Source organism: Scardinius erythrophthalmus (genome assembly GCF_964197995.2).
Source record: "Scardinius erythrophthalmus genome assembly, chromosome: 15".
Lineage (NCBI taxonomy): Eukaryota > Metazoa > Chordata > Actinopteri > Cypriniformes > Leuciscidae > Scardinius > Scardinius erythrophthalmus.
Window position 1 is genome coordinate 31,231,248 of NC_138235.1, and position 22,946 is coordinate 31,254,193.

Consider the following 22,946-nt stretch of genomic DNA (forward strand, 5'->3'; position numbering starts at 1 on the left):
AAACCCAGAATTTAAACATTTCTCTGAAAAAACATATCTCAAAAGATCAGGGATGGAATTTTTTTTATCCAAGTCAGTGCAGCATTTGGAAATCCTCTGTTATGTTGTGAATTTGCTGTCCAATTCCAGTGTATTTCCAACAAACGATGTGTCTTTTCTGTAAACAGATGAATTTGAAATGAAATACACATTAAGCAATTTGCTCACATGGATTAAATGAAACACATAATCACAACATGAGTGTGAGATGTAAGTGCTCTCAAATTATGCTGACCTTTTGTCTGCTATTTAGGGGCTTCTGTTTTCGTTCCTTCCTTCACCTCTCCTGACGGATGGCCACCCTTGTTTAGAGCCTTGAAACAGGTCAGATAAATAAAATGACACCTCTTTTTGAGTTACATTGTTTTGTTTCTTTGAGGAATGAATATAATGGCTACGTTCAGAATGGAATATGTAGTTACAGAACTCACATAGCTTGAAGCATCAGTTTCTTCCACATCTGATTTAGGGTCACAAGCTATTCCATTCTCCACACCAGAAGACCCATCATCCTCCACCTTCTCAGATGATTTTTGTTCTTTGGCGGGACTCGAGTTTGGTTTCAGTTCGCTCTCATCACTGTCCTCCTCAGAAGACCCCTCCTCATTTGGCGTTTCCCCCCGTCCATCTTGACTTGAGGCTTGCGAGGACTCTTTCTTTTCGGCTTTCTTGTCTTCTACCACTGGTTTATCTTCAGAGGTGCTGGTGTCATCCACCCGTGGCTCGTCCTCTGTAGTATCGTCTAATCTTATAGGCCTGCCTTTTGCATCTTTGGCACCAGAGACGTTTTCATAAATGGGTAGAGGGCTGGTGGGGCTGTATAACCCATATGTTGGTCTGTCAGACTTAAAACTGGATGAGTTGCCTCTCCTGTAAAAGCAAATGTATGGAGAATTATGTTGGTTTGCATCTTGAAAACAGATACCCTATTCAATTATTTTTTGCGTGCAGTAATGCATGCCGGAAATGTATATACAGGTAGACCGGGGCTAGACTGCTATAGTAAACAATTATTTGTGTAATCTGACTTTTGATTTAAAAATACATTTTGTAAATCTTCTTTATATAACTAATCATGCACATTCGCCAGGAGATGGCATTAGTTCCCAACTTTTAAATCTGCAAGGCAAAGAGAGAAATTGAAATGATGATTTTACCTGAGAGAGTCCCTGGGGCTGAAACCCTTGTGCATATCATAAAAGCTTTTAAGTGATCTGGGAGACAACGTGTCTCTAAACGACCTTCTTTTCAAGGAACCTGAGCTTAAAATGAAACAAAGAGAGTCATTTGTACTATATTTGCCAGGTAAAGTCTTACTGATATTTAACTTATTTAAAAAAATATGTAGAAGAACAGCTTATAAAGCCTTATACCGGTTCAAATTCTTCACAACAAAGCTCTTGTCTGGATGTTGGGTGCTCAGCTCTTTCATCACAGTCTGTAGAACATCATTGTTCTTGGGGGAAAAAAAGATCATGATGAATCACTGGTCATTGATTCAAGCTGTATTTTTTACTTTTGGTGTACCTTGGTAATTTCCTTGTAGAAGATGTCTCTGAGGTTGCAAACGGCTTGGAAGACTGTGACATAGCAACCAATACGACTACAGAATGCAAAACAAATAATATTGGCCAAGTTTCATTTTGTAGATGCCATTGCCAACAACAAAAAAATTATCTATATTATATTATAATTAATATATCTATATATAGGCTCTATCTACTGACCATAAAATTAGGATTGAGCAGGCGGTAACACTTTATTTTACAGTGTCCTTGTTACATGTTACATGTACTTACCATATAATAACAGTAAATTATGCATAAATACATGCAACTAACCCTCAACCAAATCCTAATCCTACCCTAAGCCTATAGTAAGTACTCAGTACTTAAATATATAATTACATTGTAACAATGACACCTTAAAATAAAGTGTAACCACACTTTAAATTACAGTCCTGTTCCCCGTGTACATATGTACTTATTGTAGTAATAACAATAACTGGGTAATGACTAGGTACTAACCCTGAAATTATTAACAAGTACTTTCTTTGGTAAGTACACGTACAGTAAGTGCATGTACTGTAAAATAAAGTGAAACCATATAGTTTATAAAATTATAGCCATTCAAAATCTTTATGATATTTCATTTGTTTAATTAATTAACATTTGAACATCTGTGCACTACAAAAACAACTCCAAAACTCACGTGTCAAATAGAATAGGCAGTTCCATCTTCAGCTCCCTGTTCATGTCCTCAAATATCACCTTGGCTGCATTCATCTCATCCTCTGCCTTAAAAACAACAGCACAAAGGAAAGTCCCATACATCACCCTGAATCATATCAGTATGATGCTTGTAATGTCATGTTTGGTCGTAAAGAACATGATTTGAAGGTTAGAACTTATCTGTAAGGTTACAAACAAACTTACTGAGTGACTGTTTCTCTATGCCAGTCATAAAATATAGGCCTACCTTTCCAATTTTGATATCATCCTTCTTTTTAGCATTCTGCATGCCTGTCAGGTGATGACGAGCAGAATCATAGTCTACGAGTTTCCTGTTTCGCTTGGCCACTCTTTCCTGAATCATGAAGAAAAATAGTTGACAGATGAAACTGTTCATTAAAAAAAAAAAAAAAAAAAAAAGATTGAGAGCTTTGTGCGAGGTGTAGGCTATGCGCCAATGTATCAGGCAGCCGGTTTTACCCTGACATCTGGAAACTGGCTCATGTAAGACTCCATAGTGATTAATGCCTGATCATGCAGCTTGGACTCGTAATCTTTCCACAGAAGCTCTTCTCCCTTTGGAACACAGAGAGACACATTTGTAATAAAAGCCTAAATTCAGTCTGTTCATCCTATATAAAGCGATCACGTCTCTTCAGAAAATTTGGACTAAACCGCTCAATTCATATGGATTCATTTTACGATCTTTTAATGCACTTTTTGAAGCGTCAAAGTGGTAGTTGCGTAGATGTCAATGGAGGAACAGAAAGCTGTCAGATTTCGATCTTTGTTTGGAACGAAACGAGGGTGAGTAATTAATAACAGAATTTTCATATTTGGGTAAATTATCCATTTAACGGACAATGTCCTGGCAGAAATGTACCAGCCATATCAGTTTTTCTACAGAATTTTTTTCCTTCAGTGTGATCTCTGAGACTTACCTCCACAACTTCCCCAAGATCTTCTACACCATCCCATTTATCGTCATATGCATCAAACAAGGACTGAAACAGTCGACCTGAAGCATCCTTCATTACTGTTAAACATCAAGCACAAGAAAGCATGTCAGTATTCCGGTTTAAGCTCATCTCCTGCACGAGTCTCACAGTAAAGAGCCAACCTGTGACAGCGTTGAGGTACGCTTTAAGGTCCTTGTATATTCTGTATCCATCGCTCTGCGATAGAAACCACAAGGAAAAATTAGGTCAACTTTTGATCTTCATTGCTGTAACTTTGGATACCATGTAGTAGTTGTAATTTACCTGTTGAAATTGGAGGTTCATCACACACTGCTCAAAGTGCTCATCTTTGGTCTCCTCGGATTTGCCAAGTCTCTGCAAAACCTGCGAAGGCATCACATATTAAAACGTACCTACAAACACCTGACAGCCTTGACAAGGGTATTCTCCAAGTATATTTGCCAGCTGTGCAATGGATGTTACACCTCATCCTTAAAATATTGATAAGCTCACACTGACAGAAAAAAAATGCTTCCTTACAGTTTTAGATCCTAAGACCTATTCATCTGACTTCACCAACAATCAGTTTTGAGATGACAAGATATGAAGGGTTTAACAGGTGAAAACAGAAAAGTAAATGGAGACTTGGTCAGCCTTGGCAGACAACTCTGGGAATAACAGACACTGTTAAGCAAAGAAGGAAGCTATATGTTTACATTGGCTCTTATTGATGGAGTAGATGAAGCAACTTGTGTCAGCTACTCCCATGTCATGTGACTGAATCGATTACTGGATCAAGATAACACTAAAGTTTCTGCGCTCTTAAACATTGGAAAGCACACTGGCTCTCTTAACTCTATTGTGTTTTATGATTCCAGCCACGTACCTTCTCCTGTGCCCTGCTGAATTTTTTCTGCACCTGTTTAGCAAGCACATTGGCCCCTCCTTTCGAGCTGATGCTGGCCTTGCTTTCTGCCATGTTCTTCACTTGTATTCAATCTTGGAATAATGTTTCAATAGCCCTTTAAATTAAATGGCCAACCCTGGAGAATAAAAGGAACGTTTTAGAGCAAAAGACAGTTGACTTGGCATCTTTATCTTCGCCTGTATTCTGTCTGAGCCCAAACACACCTTCTCCTGTTTTTTGTTTTTTTACAGTCATAAGTCATAAATTTCTTATCTTTACAGCACTGTGGCGGCCCCTGAGTCATATTTCATTGTGAATGGGTATTTGGTGTAAGGGCCCACTAGTGGAGTCAGAACATTGAAATTATATTATATTATATTATATTATATTATATTATATTATATTATATTATATTATATTATATATTGAACTGAGCTGAATAATGACACTATTATCTTCTTTAGAGCTGCTACACAGCTAAAAGTGAAGATGAATTTTGCAACATTAACACCATTATTTTCCTGTTTATTACTTTGAAGCTGCTTAGAAACAATCTATATTGTAAAAAGTAGCCCACTAAATGTAATAAAAGAGATAAGTAGAAGTGTGTCACCTTTGTACCTATTTTATACTATTCTATTGTATTTCATATCACACAATGAAGATCAAACATTCAACTTGTTCTATTCTATTCTGAATCAAATATGTGGAAGTACAATTTTGCATGTATATTGCTTTATATAGTGTTCTGTTCTAGGCTACTGTTATGGGTCCATTAAGGGTATTTCTATTCTATTCTGAATTTCTATTCTATTCTATTCAAGCATTACCTAATACATAAAAAGCATTGTGGATTCTCAAACTACGGTTCCCATAAGCCACCTTACGCACAGAATCAGCATTGGCCACTCCTCCTCACTTAAGTGTGTATGTTATGAACTTTGCTCTGCCGTATTTTTTCTATAGGGTTGTATGTTTGAGCTCGAGTTTGTAACATTGTTACTTCAGAACCAGCTGGAGATGATGATGGGAAGCACGTTGGCCAAATGTGCAGCCATCGACCTGGCCGTTCAGTGGGTCGGATGGTCACTAGCGTCTGCATTCAAAACTGAAAAGTTTTACGACTTGGCAGGTAAATAATTTATCCAAAAGGCGTAGTAATCACGATCTTGATATAGTAATATAATATCTGTTGCTTTCGCTTTCGTCGGTTTTGTCATGTTTATGCATTAGTATGCACAGATTGCACACATGGTATTTCGTCTTAAAGAATGTTGTATGTGTTTCGTTGGGTCGCAAGTCGCAACACAAGCGACGTCTTTAACTTGTTTATTGTGAAAAATAGGTTGTTATCAAAATGTATTACGAGACGGTGGTTATCTAAACTACAATGAGGTGTTGTGAAACCACCGTAAATACGTCTCCACCCACAAGACGTGCTCTTAAACCAGCTTACTGAAAAGCATGATTTCCCCCAGCCGACAAGGCGTCATTTTAACCAATCAGACAAATGACTACAGAGTAGTCGTCGCTTGATTGGCCAAACTATGGATACGTCACTGTCAATCATTCAGCTAGAGGCGGGACTTGTCAAAAACGGATGGAAAAAAAAATAACGACGTTAATTCGGATATGTGATCTTTTATATAAATAACTACATGTGCAATAATATATGTTATTTAATTATTATAAATGATGCATAGACCTCGAAAATCAGTTATATTAACACTGAAACATACATTTTAAACTTATATATAAACAGTTTTATAAAGCATATATTAAACATTTTGACAGTTACACTGATTATAATTTTATTCATTGCATGTAGAAAGTGATCATACCTTGAGAACATTAGGATGTGATTATCCATGTAAGGAAAATTCTTTTTTTCTACATAAAAAATAACTTTAGCTTCTACTTACCTGTCAGCATTCAATATGCATTTCTTTTCAATGGAGTACAACAATTATCCAACCATTTCAGTTTTTCAAACCCAGGTTCCTGAGTGCTATTCCCTCTTTCTTTCTCTCTGAGAAGTGTGTTCTTGAGAATCCTTGAACTTTGCTACCAATTGTCTCTATGTTCATTGGTAAAATATTCAGTGAACACGCCTCACTTTTAAAATGGACGGACACAGGTGACTGGCTGCTCTGCCCATATCTGGAGGGATACTGAATGCCTTATCAGTTTAACCATAAATTAATTTTGTTGTTTTGTAGGATCTGGTACCTATATATTGCTGGCTCATCTGAGTCGTGTATGGGGCGGAAATGGACACCTTAGACAGAACGTACAAACTGGACTTGTTACTGCCTGGGGACTGAGGTAAGATAGATAGATAAAGTGATCTATAACAAAAGACGTGTCTATTTATTGGAGTCTTGTTGCTTTAACAGCGTTAATAAAAGTGAAGTCAGTCCAGCTTCATGTTGTATTAAAGTATCTATTAAGGTCTGGTTAATAAGTCAATAAGTAACAGATCGGGCCTTGTCCTGCAGACTTGGGACATTTCTCTTTCTTAGAATCCTAAAGGAAGGACAAGACCGGAGGTTTAACAATGTCAGAGACAGCCCTGGGACATTCTTTGTGTACTGGACCATGCAAGGTATTTCAACTAAGGCTATTGATTATTTGCATAGTTACTGCTAATTGATGGCTGAAGTTTGCCATACGTGTCCAATCCTTATCACAACAAAAAGAGACAAATAGGAAAGTAATTGTATTATGAATCACATAAGGAGAAGTTTTGCACCTATTCTATACTGTTCTATTCTATATCACAAAATCATTCAACCTATCCCATCCTATATCTCTATTCTATTCTGTTTTGAATCAAATAAGTGTATGTAAATTATTTTGCATCTATTCTATTACATTATTTATTATTTGCATAGTTACTGTTAATTGGTGGCTGCAGCAGGCCATACTTGTCCAATCTTTAAACATCACACTTAAATAATGTCACAAAAAAAAAAAGAATTAGGAAAGTAACTCTAAAAAGAAATTCTACTAAACCCAGAAGAGTAATAGACTGCCACTTGAAACTTGTTTCTCCTTCTTTCCAGCTGTGTGGGTATTTGTTACCCTCTTGCCCACCCTAATTCTAAACAGTGAGAGAAGGGACGAGCCCCTTGGCCCACGTGACTACATCGGTTGGGGAATATGGGGGCTGGGTTTTGCTACAGAGGCCATTGCCGACCAGCAGAAGTGGAATTTTAAGAGTGATCCAGATAATGTTGTGAGTAATTACATGCACTGATAATAATACGCTGATAAGAATACTCAGTTGTGAAAGCTAAATTATGACAATTCATATCATAAAAATATATTTTAACATAATTACAGTTTTATGAGGCCTGCACTCTTGACAGATTACAAACTGGATCAAACTGGTTTTTCTTAACCCTCTGGTTGTCTTTGGTCATCATAATAAACCAAAAGAACATGTGTTTTGAAAATTTTTTACCAAATCTTGGTGACTTTTGTGGCACTTGCCATGAGAATACACAAACAAATGTAGACATGAACAATTTTTTGGGGTGCAATCTACAAATCAGCAACAAAGTAGTCTTTGATAATGTCTAAATATATATATATATCCAAATGCAAAACATAATAAAAGTAAGTAATTACTAATTATTTATTAGTAATTAGTAATTACTAATTATTAAATAATTATTCTTATTAGCAACTGAGAAAAACACAGCCCTATATATTGGCTATACAGGCATCTAGTGGTTACGCAATGGTATTACATATGATTTTCTTTATTTCTTCCAGCAGATGGCACTAATCTGTTTTTTTTTTTAATACCTTTGCTATATTATACTGTATTAATTGAAAATAATAATACATAATACATGCTGCCTAATTTTGAGGTGAATATTGTCTAGTGCCATGAAATATAAAAGAATAAATTAATTGAAACAAAATATCGTACATTAATTTCATTCGAATTTTTTACGTTTATTGTCTTTAGTCTGTTTTAACCACTGAGGAAGTGTGAGCCCTAAGTGTGGAATACCAGAGGGTTAAAGAATAATGGCATATTTTTTCATATGGGCTAAATATACTAAAAACAACTAAATGTGAACCATTTGTGTGTTCTTAAAAAAAAAAAAAAGTTTTTAACATACTGAAACATCTAAATTGGCATAATAGGGCTATCTGTTTGTCCAACCAATGGCAGACGGGGAGTCAGCATGAAACAGCTAGGGTATGTCTCAATCAGCTCCCTAGTTCAGTAGTCAGGGCACTGACCAGGGAGTCGGACATTTTAAAGGAACACTCCACCGTTTTTTGAAATAGGGCTTATTCACCTTCTTTCCTACATTTAGTTAGGTGGGCAAATGCATTTTTGTCTCAGTGCATGCATTGTTTTAGTTTGACAGGGTCGGCGCTAGCTTAGCTTAGCATAATGAATGGAATCCTTTGTTGCCAGCTAGCATGTGAGTAAAAGTAATAAAAAAAAAAAAAAAAACACCTAATTACTTCTTGTGGCCTGCGTATTCACAACGAGTACAAATAGCGATGCAGATTAACACTAGGCGATTTCCTAGGCAGATACTGACTTGGGACTATATTAGGGGGAAGCACAGGCGAAGCACTGCTACTTGGGCGCAGAGATATCACGCCCAAGTAGCAGTGCTTTGCCTGTGCTTCCCCCTAATATAGTCCTTAATATATAAGTCAGTATCTGCCTAGGAAATCGCCTAGTGTTAATCTGCATCGCTATTTGTACTCGTTGTGAATACGCAGGCCACAAGAAGTAATTAGGTGTTTTTTTTTTTTTTTTTATATATATAAAAGCTTATTTTATTTATTTTATAAGCTTACGGAAGTTCTGAAACACAAAACTTAAATCATGTGAGCCAACTCAGAACACATAATGACACGCGATAGATGTTTTTTAAAATACAAACCATTATGTCATCATAAACATACATCGCCAGACAGGTAATGAACATAACCTAGCTAACATTTACAGTTTATTTTCGGCTGAAATGTTCTATACTATATGTAACTAGCAAAATATTTATCATAATACTTAAAATAACATTACAATGAATTTTAGAAATACATCAGCTTTGCTGTTGTTCATAAAAAACAGTTATGATTTTGTACAATGAGGATGTTGTCATGTCACCAGAAATAGAGTCATCAGTGTCCCATTGTGTAGTGAGCCAGCGTCCTTTTACTGTCCTACCAGTGCCCGAATTTGTGAACACAATATACTGATTAATGAGCTCGGGAGCTGATTAAGACGCACCCCTATATTGGCTTAACCGACCATGTGCATTTGGAGTGGGGATATGTTTGGCCAACCAATGGCAGAAGGGGGAGTCAGCCTGCAACAGCTCTTTTGGCATAACCAACTGTGGGGTAGGCTGTTTGTCAGATTAATGGCAGACAGGGGGAGTAATGCAGAAATTACACTCGCTACAAGAAATCCTGCTTATTATTTGCAAGTGACATTTTAATTAATGTCATGGGGCAAAGGCCTATAATAATCCTATAACTTTGCATGTTTTTGCAGGGAAAGTTTATTAGTCATGGACTGTGGGCATACAGCAGACATCCGAACTACCTGGGGGAGATCTTGCAATGGTCAGGGCTGTTCCTGTCCGCTTCCTCCGTCATGCGCGGACCTCAATACCTCAGTGCAGTTTCTCCGCTCTTCGTCTGGTTCTTACTGAGACACGTTAGTGGGATCCCCATCCTTGAGAAGCAAGCTATGAAGAAATGGGGATCAGACCCGGCTTTCCAGAACTACATCAAGAACACTCCCCTCCTTTGGCCCTTTCCCAAGTTTAAAGGAGAATAAAGCATATTTACAGCACTTGAAAGCTTATGTGAATGTCTGATGTAGACACCTAAGTGAGAGTAAAAAAAAACTATATGTATGTCCTCAGCCCTAAATCAAGTTTAATTATAACAGTTTCAATACACATATTTATTTTGCAATGCTTAAGAACTTTCTTCAAGAAATCTATACGTACTTTTCCCATTGATTCAACTACCCAGTCATCTAACATTCTGGCACACTTTGTGCCTCAGTGATTTTGTATCGTATTTTAAATGTGAACATTTACATCTCACCACTTTTAACTCTAAACCCCAATACAATGTTAAAAAAAGACACAATGGACTTGCAATAAATGAATGTATTTTACAAACAGCACAAGTCTTACAAAATGCCACACCACTCAAATTGAAAAGCAACTAGAATTGATATCAACTCCAATGTTCAACATAATAAACAGTTGCTCTTTGAAAACAATAAAAACTTGACAGGTTAGTAATGCACACGACTACTGCTCCAGAAACACTGCACCACTGAAAGAAATGATTCATTGCATACAGTGAAAAGCATCCAATCAGTCCAAATCTTTTCTACTATAGGTACATTAGATGCTTCAAAATCAGTCAATTCTCCCAGAGGGCACCTTTTTTGCTTCTGCTTTAAATACGGTATATAATTAAATAAACTGAGACAGAACTGCATATAAACAAATCAATGCCATTGTGAAAATCTGAAATAATTCTGGCCATGTTCATTTATGAAAGCTAAAATGCCCACCACAGCAACCAAGTGTTTTTGCATGCAAATCTTAATTTTCTTGCTGTCCTGAATCCCCCTATAAACAACTCATAGGGTTCAATGCATTTCAAACACCATAAATGGATCATTTAAACAAATTCAAAACATCATCAGCAGCATCATCATCATTTAACACAAATTCTCTACCTACTGGCAGTGAAATTTAAGCTTGACCATGTTTAAAAACACAGTTTACACTATATAGTATAATCTGATAGTCACAACCTTGAACCCTCCAAGAGATTAGGATTTAAGGTAAAGCATCAAATTAGAATGTACAAACAAGGTTACAGTTGTAGATTACGCTATACAAATCCTGCATAAAGCATAACCTTTTTGTTCTAGATGCTACAATCAAGTTCAGGTTTCTTGATAAAGAACTCCCAAACTGATGCAGATTCTGTTATTCTATGAGGATTCAGTGACTGATGGAAGTGCTTATACCAGCCCATCGCTTTGGTTGTGAGGATGTTAATAGTACATTAAAACATTTAAAAGTGACTAAAATACAAATGTTACAAGAAAACTAAAAAGAGGTAATATAAAAAGAGTAGCGTTACTATGGTTGAATTGATGGACAAATCAGACATAATATATGCTAGTAGGACAATGTAATATATTGCAGCTGTTTCCCAAAGAAAAGAAAAACTCTTAGCCATGAAGAGCTGCTTCAGGGCTACTTCAGGAGAGGAGAGGCGAAGAAGTTCCCCTGGCGAGAGACGCTGACTGGAGCTCTGCTCCTGCTAGCAAACCTGAAAACAGAACGGATGTTCATAAAGGTTAGCTCACAAATACTCACTACTAGTGATCGACCGATGTATCGGTTTACCAATATTTTTCCCGATATTTAAGCATTTTCCAATAATCGGGTATCGGTTTTGTAATATAATAAGTTACACTACTAAAATAGCTATGCAAAAAAAAAAAAAAAAAAATTCAGGTAATTTAGATTTTTTTTTTTCCAATATTTTAGAATAATTTTTGTGCTTTATTTTTTACCTCAAAGCTTTTATTTTTAAACAAAGACACTTAGTAACAGTTCACTTTATGTTTTGGATTCAGACCCCTATTTATTTGTGTATAAATATAAAAAAAAAATTGTATGCAAGGAGGGAGTGATTGTTATAAATAAAATGGTTTGTTCAGTTCATTTGTGTTGTAATAATTGTGTCAAAAACAGAAGTATAACAGTAAATAAATATCGGTTCTGCATATCGGTTATCGGGCACATAAACATGCAAATAATTAGTATCGGTCATAAAAAAAATCAATATCGGTCGATCACTACTCACTACTATAAAACCTGGTAAGGTTCAAACATACTTTGGAGTGATTGCGTTGAGAGTTGCGTTCTTCATGCGTTGGGAGAGAGAGCTGGACGATGGGGTCTTGCTCATCTGCTGGTCAGGTGTTGTCACGGGCCCAAACATACTTGCTAGAGCACAAAGAAAGCATGTTGTTATAGAATATCACCATCGGACAGGTGATGTTTTGGAAATAGTTTTGTTAAATGTTTGGATGTGAAATTCATACTTTTCTGATCAGGAGTTGCGTGGACATTGGGGTTCTCAATGATCATGTGATTGTTGTGAGCTTGGTCGTTGTTGCTGTTCATAAACTGACTCCAGTACTCCACAGGCAGACCGAGGAGACGCTCAACCACCTGGGAGAGAAAGAGCTTGGTGAAAAACTGGTCCAAAACACCATACATTTACAAACTAGACCCAATGGGGAAAAGAAAAGTGGGGACCTTCAGCCATGAGCACTTACTTTTGGCTGTCGTTTTGTGTCTTGCAGGATGGTCATTGGCTCTGGGTCGGGCACGGCATGACCCACAATCGTAGGTCCAAATACACGAGCCAGATTAGTGCTGTCCATCTTTGTATCTGTGCTCTGGGCCACTCTAATGATGACAGAAATAAAACCCAAGTTAAATAAAGTCTCACAGCCTAAAAACTTCAGAGAGAGAGAGAGAAGTGCTGGGTTTTAATATATCAAATACAAGAATGTTGCTCTAAATTAAGCTGGATTGATAGTGGTACTTAACTGAGGAAAATTACACAAATTATAATAATTAAAAAAAGATATGTAATAGCTTTTTAATTTGGTGTAAATGGCCTGAATACTTCAAAACCATACAATGACACTTATTGAACTGTAAATGGACTGCAAGGTAGTTCCTTATTTAGCTCCATATGTTACATTGTACACGGTTGCTGTTAAAAAACAGGGAAACTCATTTTAAATATTGTTTCCAGAATTGATGCCATAATATCTGGTAACAATTTCGTAACCACAATATGAATGTTTTGTGTTATTGTAGAAACATTGCCTATCAAGGTAATCGAATGCTTTTATGTTGTTTAAAAAAAGAAAATCAAAAATTAAACTTCCAGATTAAACCTTTTTTCAACAGAATGCTAGATAGAGCATTTACAGCAGCATAAATTAAAATTGCAACACTATGTCAGGAGTATGACCATCATACTTATTAAGGTAATGCTTAAATAGAGGCTTCATATTTCTGCTTTTCGCCAGGGTAATTGCCCCCAAATGCAGTTTTTAACAAACTGATCAAATTGCTTTGAACCTGAAATATTCCTTTAAAGTTACAAATGTTAGTGTAAGTGTTAACTTTAATAATGAAAACATATTTACAAATGGCACAGGCAATAAACCAGACAGTAGAATCAGAGAAGGTGTATGATGTTTACCTCTGCAAATGAATGATGAGGAAGGCCAGAGTGTCTCTGTTGGGCTGTGGAAGATCACTGATGTTCTGATATATTAAGGCAATGCTGTTGTCATCATCAGACAGCTCTATGAGAACAGAGTGAATGATTACTATTGAGTGTACTAATATTAACACACCCATCTTCCCAAGTACACCACAGATCAACATTTTGGGGTCAGTAAGATAAGTAATTAATTATTTTATTCAGCAAGGACACATTAAATTTATCAAATACTGTTCTTTTAAACTTTCTATAAAGAAAATTAAATATTTAATAAAAAACAAAAATACTAAGCAGCACAACTTGATAATTGAACAACATTTATAAGAAATGTTTTAGCAGCAAATCAGCATATTAGAATGATTTCTCAAGGATCATGTGACAATGAAGCCTGGGGTAACGATGCTGAAAGTGTAGCTTTGCCATCACAGGAATACATGTCACTTAGTATTAAAATAAGTTATTTTAAACAGTATTTCTTTCACAATGTTGCTGTTTTTTTTATCAAATAAATGCAGTCTTGGTGAGCATGAGACTTTTTAAAAATCATACTGATTAGGGCTCAGTATCAATTCAGATGTGAGTATCAGTATCAGTTCCGATTAGATTTCGATTCACAAGATCTTAATTCGATTTGATTCTCGATTTAATTCAATTAATTAAATTTTCACTGGCCCCACCGCAAAAAAAAGTAGTAATAACTGAATAAAATAGGCCTAGTTATTGTTTTTGATAATTATAAATAATAAAACTAAATAAACTACAAGCAAATGGCACAAATAAATAAATGCAATAGAACAAAGACACAAATGAAATAACCAGTGCTTTTAAAAGTTTTTCAGGTTTGTCTAACAATAGTTTTCCAAGTACAGAAATTGAACAAAGTAATCCAATGTAAAATAACACTGCATGTAATCTTCACAGTACAAATTAAATAAAGTTACAAAAAAGTTATTCAGTGAAGAGCAGGGAGTGATCTTCCCTGTCTTTTGTAGTTTGATTAACAAGAAGACTAGAAATAAGATTGATGTTAATCAGATAATGTTCAATGTTTGCGGAAATAAATATGGAAAAAAATAATCGGGTTCGTGGCTTTTGAGAATCTATATAGAATCGGCCACATTTTAAAAACAATTTAAAAAAATAAATAAATTAAAACAAAAAAATAAATTCCGCGCACAGCCCTCGTAACGATCCTAAACCTTTGAATGGTAGTGTACATTCATACACCAACACTAACCAGCAGCATCCATGAAGGCACGGTTGAGGCGGAAGGTTAACAGGGGTTCTTTGAGGTTCCTCAGGAAGTCCTTGAGGAGGCCTGTGATGACATGGATATCATCCACCTTGCTGAGCAGGGGAGCGGTTTTCCCACGATGGAACTTCTCTTTCAGCTCCTTGACCACTCGATCGGAGCCAGACACCCGGTACAGACCAGTCTGCCAAGAGATATGCAGGTTTTCAGAACGTATTGGTCTTGTTGTCCAGTGTTCTAGACTGAATCCAGCATCTTTATCAACTTACCTCATGTAGGCCTCTCTGCTCAATCTCATTAACGCAGTGCACCACTAGTGAAGGGATCATGGGAGAAGTGGAGGACACGTAGCTTGCAAGGGTGCCCTATCGAAAAATCACACCAGGTTGATATGTTTAATGAAGAGTACAACACAACCATTTAGTTTAAACTTAATTTCAGATTGTAAAAGAGGGAGAAAATACTCAAGTTGGATGATAAAGATTCATATAGATTTGTCACCTCTCCACTTTTGACTGGAGTCCCAGTCATGTTTGGAATGCAGGGCAGAGGGCAGCGCTCGCGGCATTCGGGGTGGGACACAACACGGCAGTCCCTGCACTTCAGAGAGATCTTCCCAAATTTGATCCTCTTACCACATGGCACACAAGACTCTGGCTTGATCACCTAAAAAACAAAAAGCCAGGCAGATATAAACTATAAACAGGGGCCACTGCTAACCTATCTAGACAACTTCACTGATTATAATGGGAAATTACATTGTTTTATATCATTTTTTTATTTTATTTGGGGTGGACATTTCAGATAAAATACGGCCAGATATTTAGCTTTTTACTATGATCATGGCAAAAGTCAAACGAACCAGACTATGGGGGTTAAATGTGCTCCGGCACGGTTCAGATCGCCAAGTGCAAGTACACCCCCTTAATCACGATGTAATGAAAGTTGTGATAGATCTTTTCCAAACACAGTAAAACAGATGGTCTGAAGAAAGATGGGAAAAAAGTTGGGTGGGGTCTTGGTTCTATCCATTAATTTTTGATTGAATGAAGGCAGACCTAAATGCAAGCTTGGAGTTGATTATAAGAGCGTTGGCACGTAACAGGCCTGAACGAATGGAAAAGTCCAGCATACTTCACTAGAGAGAAGTCTGTTGTTTCACTGGGAAGGTCCAGTTATCATTTTGATTAATTTACAAGGTCAAATTTAAAACGCATACATGGATGAATAATTTAAAATATGATCTAAAAAGTAAACAACCCTCTAACTTGGGACTCAAGAGCAATGCATCCAGTGCATCTTCGCATCTTAGAAAGATTTGTATCCTACCGTTTTGGAGACAAACTCATGCAGACGGACACCTCCGTTGCCCTGGGGAGTGCTGGGCTCTGCTCTGCTCTCTCCATTGGGCTGACTGGGATGCCGGAACACATCCATAGACTGAACAGAGTCGGTGTCAGCAGTGTCCCACTCCTGAACAGCTGAAGAACAAAAGCAGAGAGAAGCACAGCTAACTACTGCAGAATACTTAAACAGAAATGCAAAGGCTTGGGGTGTGAGAAATGACCAGGAGAAAAGCCTATACAAAATAGACCAAATATAAACAAATAAAAGAGTACAAGGCTAAAGACTCATCAAGGGGTCAATTTAAAACACCCCAGAGTCCTGCAAACCACGTAATGAATTATTTAAAAAAAAAAAAAAAAATCTTTGACCCTGTTCAATAAAACAACACATTTTTATGATATGGCAACCACACATCATGACTCAATGCGAATCTTATTTATAATACAGCAGCCTGCACATTATTATTCAATCAATAGCAAGAATCATATAATCAATGACTCATGCAAATATTCTCTTCCTCTGCACTTGCAATCTCTAAAATGACCATAATAAATTTTGTGTATTGAGCTTACCAGTCTTTCTGCGGCTCCTGGTCCAGTACGGAACAGCCTCCACTGTGGTGACAGCCTCAATGGGTCCGCCACCAGCGGGCACCGTCACGGTGGTCTTAGCCACCAGAGACTCATTACCCTGATAAAACAGAACTCAAATTAATTAATTGTCAAACTACTTACTACACATTCACCTAAACTAGGGGCGGTATTAACTGGACATTAACATCAACCCGGGAATGGCTTGTTAACTTGGCTTTTACAATGTCAAGAAAAGACCAAATCTTCCAATATTCATACTTCAATGGGTTGTAGGGACTGGGGAGAACTGTGGAAACATTATACCTCTAATGACTAAAGCAAAGCCCTGCAGGGAGCCTTTTTTACTAAAGAGTCTTTCTCCAATAATAAACAGTCAGTCATGTGCTTATGTAACCAGCTCTTACTTTCTCAGAGGTGCGGCCGGTGGAACGGGACCTCTTGGCACCAGAAGGAGGGCCTTCTGTGTGGTTTCGGGAGGAGCGCTGCATTGAGACAGATTAAATAATAAGATATTGCTTGAAATTTGGAAGTGTTTTCATTAAATGTGAATTTATTTGGAAGCTTACTCTCTTTTGCCGTTTCTTGAGACGAACGGTCCTGACTGCAGAAGAGTCCCAGTCCTTTATTTAAAGAAAAGTCAAATTAAATCAATAAAGGATGAGTCAGTCTAACACAATTTCAAAGATTCAATTTCTTTCTCTCTGTCAAGTTTGAGACAGGAATACATGAAGAGTTCAGATGCAAAAGCCTCTAAGTGCCATCTGAAATTTTCTTCTAGAATGATCATTTTTATCAAGCTTGTGTATTTGAGTTCAGTAATTTCACTTAAATGACAATAGGTCATTTTCATTGCTATTTAAGTGAAATTAGTGAACTTAAATATACAAGCTTGATAAAAATGATCATTCTAGAAGAAAATTTCAGATGGCATCATGGCACTTAGAGGCTTTTGCATCTGAACTCTTCACATATAACCTTAATATTTTTAATATTCAAGAAAATGACATACCAAAGAATCATCAGTTTTATCATAGCTGATGTCAGACAAGATAGACGCTGATTCATCAATGGTGGTCAGTCTAGAAGAGACGGTGTGAAAAAACAAATGAAGGTTACAGCAGTAAGAAATGTCTTTTATGACATTTAATTAAATCTTTGAAGATAGAGTACATTAAAAACGCTTTAAAAATACCTTTTCAGTCACTCAAGCAGAAAAAACAATACAACTTTTTATGATTCAATTATATCCTGACAGATTTCTGTAATATCCAGCTTCAAATGATCTTATTTCAGGGTTCGTACATATATTGTAAAATGAAAAACCAGGGCTTTCAAGGACTTTTCACGCACTACTTTATAATCAGATTCAGAGATCTCACTTAATAAATATCTTTATTATCTTTCCAATTCTAAGGGCCAGATTTTCTAAGCAGGGCAAATTAGCGTGAGAGCGCAAATCCAAAAAAGCTCAGATGGGAGTGGGAGCCCTAAAAAAGGTAAATAGATAAATAAAAATCTACTAACAGCTAAAACAAAATTGTACAAATTAAGTGCAGCACATGCAAAGTATGCAATGACTAGGCCTGTCGCGATAGTCGATAAGTCGATTAATCGCACGATAAAAAAAAACGAGCTCGATAATTTTTCCGGCCGCGATAATTCCATTTGCATGCTTGTTTGTTTTCCTCGTCTCTCTCTCTCTACCAAAGAGACTGGATGACCACTCTCGCTCGGTTCTTTAGCGTATAGGAGGAGTGAACCCTCTTGTTGTCAGTTGCATGGTCTTTGTGTGAGAAGGCGGCGCCGCGGCGCTCAGTCACATGGTCTTTGTATGGGAAAGCGCCGGCGGGAGTGTTTGCGGCTACTGCCGGGAGAGAGAGAAGACGCTAGTTGTGAGTTGCGACAGCGAGCCCGATCACATGAAAATGCGTATCTATACCACGAATGTTATTTCTCGTGCCATTTATACGCCAAAAATAGTTTTTGCGTGCATATGATACGCTCTTTATGGCGTGTAATACGCACGCACTCCTCACCCCTAATCCTAACCAAGTATTTTCAGTGCGTAGCATGCCTTCCCGACAGTACACAATCACTTGGCAAAGTAACAGGAGGACAAAGTAACAGGAGTAACAGTGCAAAATTGTGCGATATGGCTTGTTGAGGCTTTTTTTTATTTGTTTACAAAGGTCCTAACTGTCAGTTTTGCCTGTTATGGAATGTATCACTTTTAATAATGTCTATAGCCTAATGTTTAATATTTTTTGAAGTGCAATTTTGTTTCATTTTATTTATTAACAGACATTTATTTTGTTAACAGACACTAAGAGTCCATTGCTTTCATTGTTTTTGGTTGTTTTGTTCATTTTTTGGGATATTTAAAATGTTTTCCGTTTTCAATGTTTAATATTCTTTAGAAATAAAAGTTTATAGATCGTTGAAAAGGTGTACCTGCATTATTATGCCATTATAATTATATGAAATGAAAATGGTCTCAGAACAACAATATTATCGTTTATCGCGATAATTTCTTGGACAATTTATCGTCCAGCAAAATTTGTTATCGTGACAGGCCTAGCAATGACTGTGTCAACTTTCAGTATGGGAACATTAACAAAGCACTAGAATTTTCATTGCATAAAAGAGCAAACAGAAAAAGTCAAATTCAAGTGCTTCAAGCACTTTAAACACATTGTACGAACCCAGGTATTTGTATAGCACTTTACACAATACTCATTGCTTCAAAGTAGCTTTACGCAAATTCATGATGTTAAAGTTGCGATGACACTGAAGTAACGAATATAATGGATTATTATATCTGACTGAAATCTGATCAGATTTAGCAAAAAAACACATGAAATCTGACTTTTACAAATCTGTTTCGAGCTACATACTATACATATGTGGTTTGAAATCGTATTCAAATCGCATTTCTGGAAATCCGTTTCAATCCAACTGCTCTGATTGGATTTCGCATGGTTTGTGAGACTTTCTCAGGCCACGTAAAACGTAAACGTCAGACGTTGTTATAGGAAACATGCTGAAAGTCGCTGCATAAACAAGGTTGTGTTGTTTCAAAGTGTCGGACGAGTACAAAATGACAATATAACAGAGACACGTTTTGAAACCAGAGACAAGAGCACAGAATAAAGCCACGCATACCAGCATCCTATGTTTCTGCCGCTGCCTCAAAAGACAAAGTAGTCATAAATTTAGTAAAGAGAGGATTTATTTTCATTTAATGCCGACATTAAATGACACATACAAATAAGATTTAGGTTATACAGCCAATCCCTATGCAGTTTAACTTAAAAGTTAATTGAAAGTCATGCCTCAATACAAAAGACCTAATACATAGTAATATTACAAAAGTAATGGAATGAAAACTCAGAAAAGCATCATATTACAGAAGTAAAATGGGTTGCTTTTTCTCTTACCGTCGACTAGTGTTGAGGTTTGTGGGATTCTGGGAACGGGCATTAAGAAAGGCCAGAGCTGAGCGCTGCTCCTCATTTAACTGGATGCTGTTACTGGAGCCTTCAGTCACCAACAGCTCCCGGATGAGCTGGATCTGACGGTCCTGCAGAGGAATAAAAAGGTCTGGTTTGAGCCTAAATTCAGAGAACAGGTCTACAGCACAAGTACCATGCAAAAAGAGGCCTACAAACCAGTTTTGCACAGTCAGCCTCAGCTTTCTGTCTCCGACGGATCTCCACATCCACCTGGTTGCGGGCATGTTTGAGTTTGACCTCCAATGCTCCTCGCTCTGTCTCGGCCTTGGTGAGCACCTCCTTACATGCATTTAGCTCATGCTCGACTCTCAGCCATTTACGACGACTGTCCTCAAAGTTCAAGGCCATCTGAATGAACTCTGACGATGAGACAAAGAATTGCAGTGAATATTTAGTGGGAGAGATTGAGACAGTGTACTACAGCATGCATGCATTTTATTTCAAATATTCAACACAGCCAGTACTTACGGGGCTCAATGCTTTCGTTGAGAACATCCGCTTGTGCCCGCAGGCTTTCAAAAACACTGTGAAGATTGATCACAGCAGTCTCCATGTCCTCCTGCATTGAAGAAAAACATTTTAATTGTGTGCAGTGTGCACCAGTTCATACAACTTGCTAGATTTAATATGCTTCCAGTTATATCCTTTTGAGACCCATGAATTTATTTCTGCTCAACGAAGTTGGTATCTCAAGATCACACATTCCACTGTTTGGACATCTGTGGCTTTTCGGTCATTCAAAATATTATAGGCGTGGCCAATAATGAACATTGATATTATGTATCTGCATAAGATACATAATAATATAAGTAGTTTCAATCTAAAACAGTGAAAGTGTATAAAGTGACAAAATAGTAATAGCCTAACTTACTTTTAAAATACATAAGTGTACTACACTATAACAATATTAATACAATATTATAAAACTTGTTTTTGCTAGGATGATGAAAGTAACGTTACAACCGTAAACAACGACAGTCCAAGCACGTTTAAATCACAATATGTTTAACGTTAATGGTGAACAATAGAAGTAAGTTACAGTAAAACACTATGTGTTTTCTAAGCGGCTCGTCATTAGTAACAAACAAACATTGGTTTGCCATGTAATATAACTTACGTACTGTTGTAGACGCCCAGCCTTGCGTGTAAACGATGTAACGTAAGATTATAACTTGAACATATATGTTTTCCAGGGACAACAGCAAAGTACCGGTTTGTCCAACCAAGTTTACCCGGATGTGTTGTTAACGTTAGCGCGTGAGCGTCTAAAGAAGTTGCGTTTCAAATTTACCCGCCAGCCAATCATCGCCGCTCGGGCGTGCTGACGTAAGCGCGTTGACGCAGGACGTACATGCAGCGCGTCTGCTGTAAAACAGACTGTAAAAAAAGGTTGTACCATGTTTTTATTTTTTTATTTTTTTAGTCTACTGTACCCTATGGCTGTACCATGCTGTACTGTTGGCGTCGTGAAAATCGGGTGTCCATAAACAAACTATAATATTTATATGTAGGCTTATAGAATGCTTTATAGCTACAAATTGGAATTGCAATCTCTTTCACTTGCTAAACTATAATGATAATAATAATAATAATAATAATAATAATAAAATCGAACTATAAAACTATCAAATTCAAATGCTCCCTCTTCGCTGAGTATATTTATTTGGCTCTTGTTTGGCTTTAGTATCTTGTTATTTAAACCTTGCAAAAAAAAAAAATAAATAATAATAATAATACGCACAACAGAAGTAAAATAAGACCAGATTTCAGAAAATATCACTGTTGTTGGTGCAAGTATGAAATATGGGTGAATGACTTCACCGCCCAGGAGTAGCAATTAAGTCTCTTTGGAAAAGTTCAGAGAAAGGCAGTGTATAAAATTTAAAATAGCCTAAATAAACAGCCTAATTAAAAACAAATTAATCTAACCAAATAAATAAGGTTAAAATAAACAACTAAATTTGTTTAAAAAAACAATAAAAAAAAACAATACAGTAACCATTATTCTGAGTGGAAAAAGAACTATATGATGTTACAATCAAAACTAAAATTATATTTCAAACAATATTTTACACATATTTACAATATTAATCTTAACAGTGTAAATGCGGGTCATTATACATACAAGCTGCCTTTTATATTTTGGAGGATGGGGGTCCCTTGTGTGGGGAAGATCATATTTGGGGCATAAAAAATTGAAAACCCCTGTCCTGGGCTGATTTTCATGCTGGTAATTTAAGTAGGCCATACATAAATTAATTAGATAAATTAATTAATTAATATTTCCTTTCTGTTGATGCATATTTTATTCTTTATGCCTATTCCCTATAAATAGTATGGTGACTCTCAATTTTTCTACCTACTCTCTCCTTATTAATAGGATGATGTATGCACCCTATCTATCTATCTATCTATCTATCTATCTATCTATCTATCTATCTATCTATCTATCTATCTATCTATCTATCTATCTATCTATCTATCTATCTATCTATCTATCTATCTATCTATCTATCTATCTATCTATCTATCTATCTATCTTCCAGCTCACTGTTCAAGTGTGCACAGTGTGACTGATCGCTCAGACACAGTGGAAGTCGAAAAAGGGGCTGAAGCCAGAAAAAGCAACGTGTTGTCTTGATTAATACCCTACTGTAACTGTAGAGAGAGAGAGAGAGAGAGAGAGAGAGAGAGAGAGAGAGAGAGAGAGAGAGAGAGAGAGAGAGAGAGAGAGAGAGAGAGAGAGAGAGAGAGAGAGAGAGAGAGA

The 22,946-nt window shown here is 36.7% G+C and overlaps 3 protein-coding genes across 4 annotated transcripts; 1 reads left to right on the forward strand and 2 right to left on the reverse strand.

Annotated features, from left to right (window-relative positions):
• Window positions 1-284: 284 nt before the first annotated feature.
• bin2a (bridging integrator 2a) lies at window positions 285-4,214 on the reverse strand (the record flags this gene model as incomplete). Its single annotated transcript, XM_081386937.1, has 12 exons — window positions 4,116-4,214; window positions 3,533-3,613; window positions 3,391-3,445; window positions 3,212-3,306; window positions 2,751-2,846; window positions 2,518-2,625; window positions 2,251-2,336; window positions 1,567-1,642; window positions 1,413-1,495; window positions 1,197-1,301; window positions 471-909; window positions 285-353 (listed from the first exon to the last, which is right to left on the reverse strand). The coding sequence occupies exons 1-12, from the start codon at window positions 4,206-4,208 to the stop codon at window positions 285-287; spliced, it is 1,386 nt and encodes a 461-aa protein (XP_081243063.1). The 5' UTR covers window positions 4,209-4,214.
• An 807-nt stretch (window positions 4,215-5,021) lies between these two features.
• Window positions 5,022-11,104, forward strand: LOC308703453 (uncharacterized protein). Its single transcript, XM_081386932.1, has 5 exons — window positions 5,022-5,268; window positions 6,356-6,461; window positions 6,635-6,741; window positions 7,202-7,374; window positions 9,673-11,104. Exons 1-5 carry the CDS (start codon window positions 5,109-5,111, stop codon window positions 9,958-9,960), a joined length of 834 nt encoding a protein of 277 aa, XP_081243058.1. The 5' UTR covers window positions 5,022-5,108; the 3' UTR covers window positions 9,961-11,104.
• On the reverse strand, window positions 10,050-21,479 carry racgap1 (Rac GTPase activating protein 1). 2 transcript variants are annotated; one of them, XM_081386919.1, is made up of 17 exons: window positions 21,301-21,475; window positions 20,648-20,738; window positions 20,336-20,538; window positions 20,105-20,247; window positions 17,677-17,746; window positions 17,234-17,287; window positions 17,072-17,149; window positions 16,647-16,764; window positions 16,057-16,208; window positions 15,229-15,393; window positions 14,997-15,092; window positions 14,713-14,911; window positions 13,452-13,557; window positions 12,508-12,640; window positions 12,271-12,400; window positions 12,061-12,172; window positions 10,050-11,489 (listed from the first exon to the last, which is right to left on the reverse strand). In XM_081386919.1, exons 2-17 carry the CDS (start codon window positions 20,730-20,732, stop codon window positions 11,414-11,416), a joined length of 1,920 nt encoding a protein of 639 aa, XP_081243045.1. In that variant the 5' UTR covers window positions 20,733-20,738; window positions 21,301-21,475; the 3' UTR covers window positions 10,050-11,413. The 2 variants fall into 2 exon arrangements, with proteins under 2 accessions (XP_081243045.1, XP_081243044.1); XM_081386918.1 differs by having other exon boundaries at window positions 10,165-11,489; window positions 21,297-21,479.
• Window positions 21,480-22,946: the final 1,467 nt, after the last annotated feature.

Excerpts from the sequence above, each read along its gene's own strand:
- LOC308703453 (XM_081386932.1), top strand. The coding sequence starts at position 5,109 with ATGTTTGAGCTCGAGTTTGTAACATTGTTACTTCAGAACCAGCTGGAG. Across the intron at positions 6,462-6,634 it reads GTTACTGCCTGGGGACTGAG|ACTTGGGACATTTCTCTTTC; the intron begins GTAAGATAGATA and ends CTTGTCCTGCAG. Across the intron at positions 7,375-9,672 it reads AGAGTGATCCAGATAATGTT|GGAAAGTTTATTAGTCATGG; the intron begins GTGAGTAATTAC and ends ATGTTTTTGCAG.
- racgap1 (XM_081386919.1), bottom strand. The coding sequence starts at position 20,732 with ATGGAGACTGCTGTGATCAATCTTCACAGTGTTTTTGAAAGCCTGCGG. Across the intron at positions 15,093-15,228 it reads CTCCAGTCAAAAGTGGAGAG|GGCACCCTTGCAAGCTACGT; the intron begins GTGACAAATCTA and ends ATTTTTCGATAG. Across the intron at positions 13,558-14,712 it reads TGCCTTCATGGATGCTGCTG|AGCTGTCTGATGATGACAAC; the intron begins GTTAGTGTTGGT and ends CTGTTCTCATAG.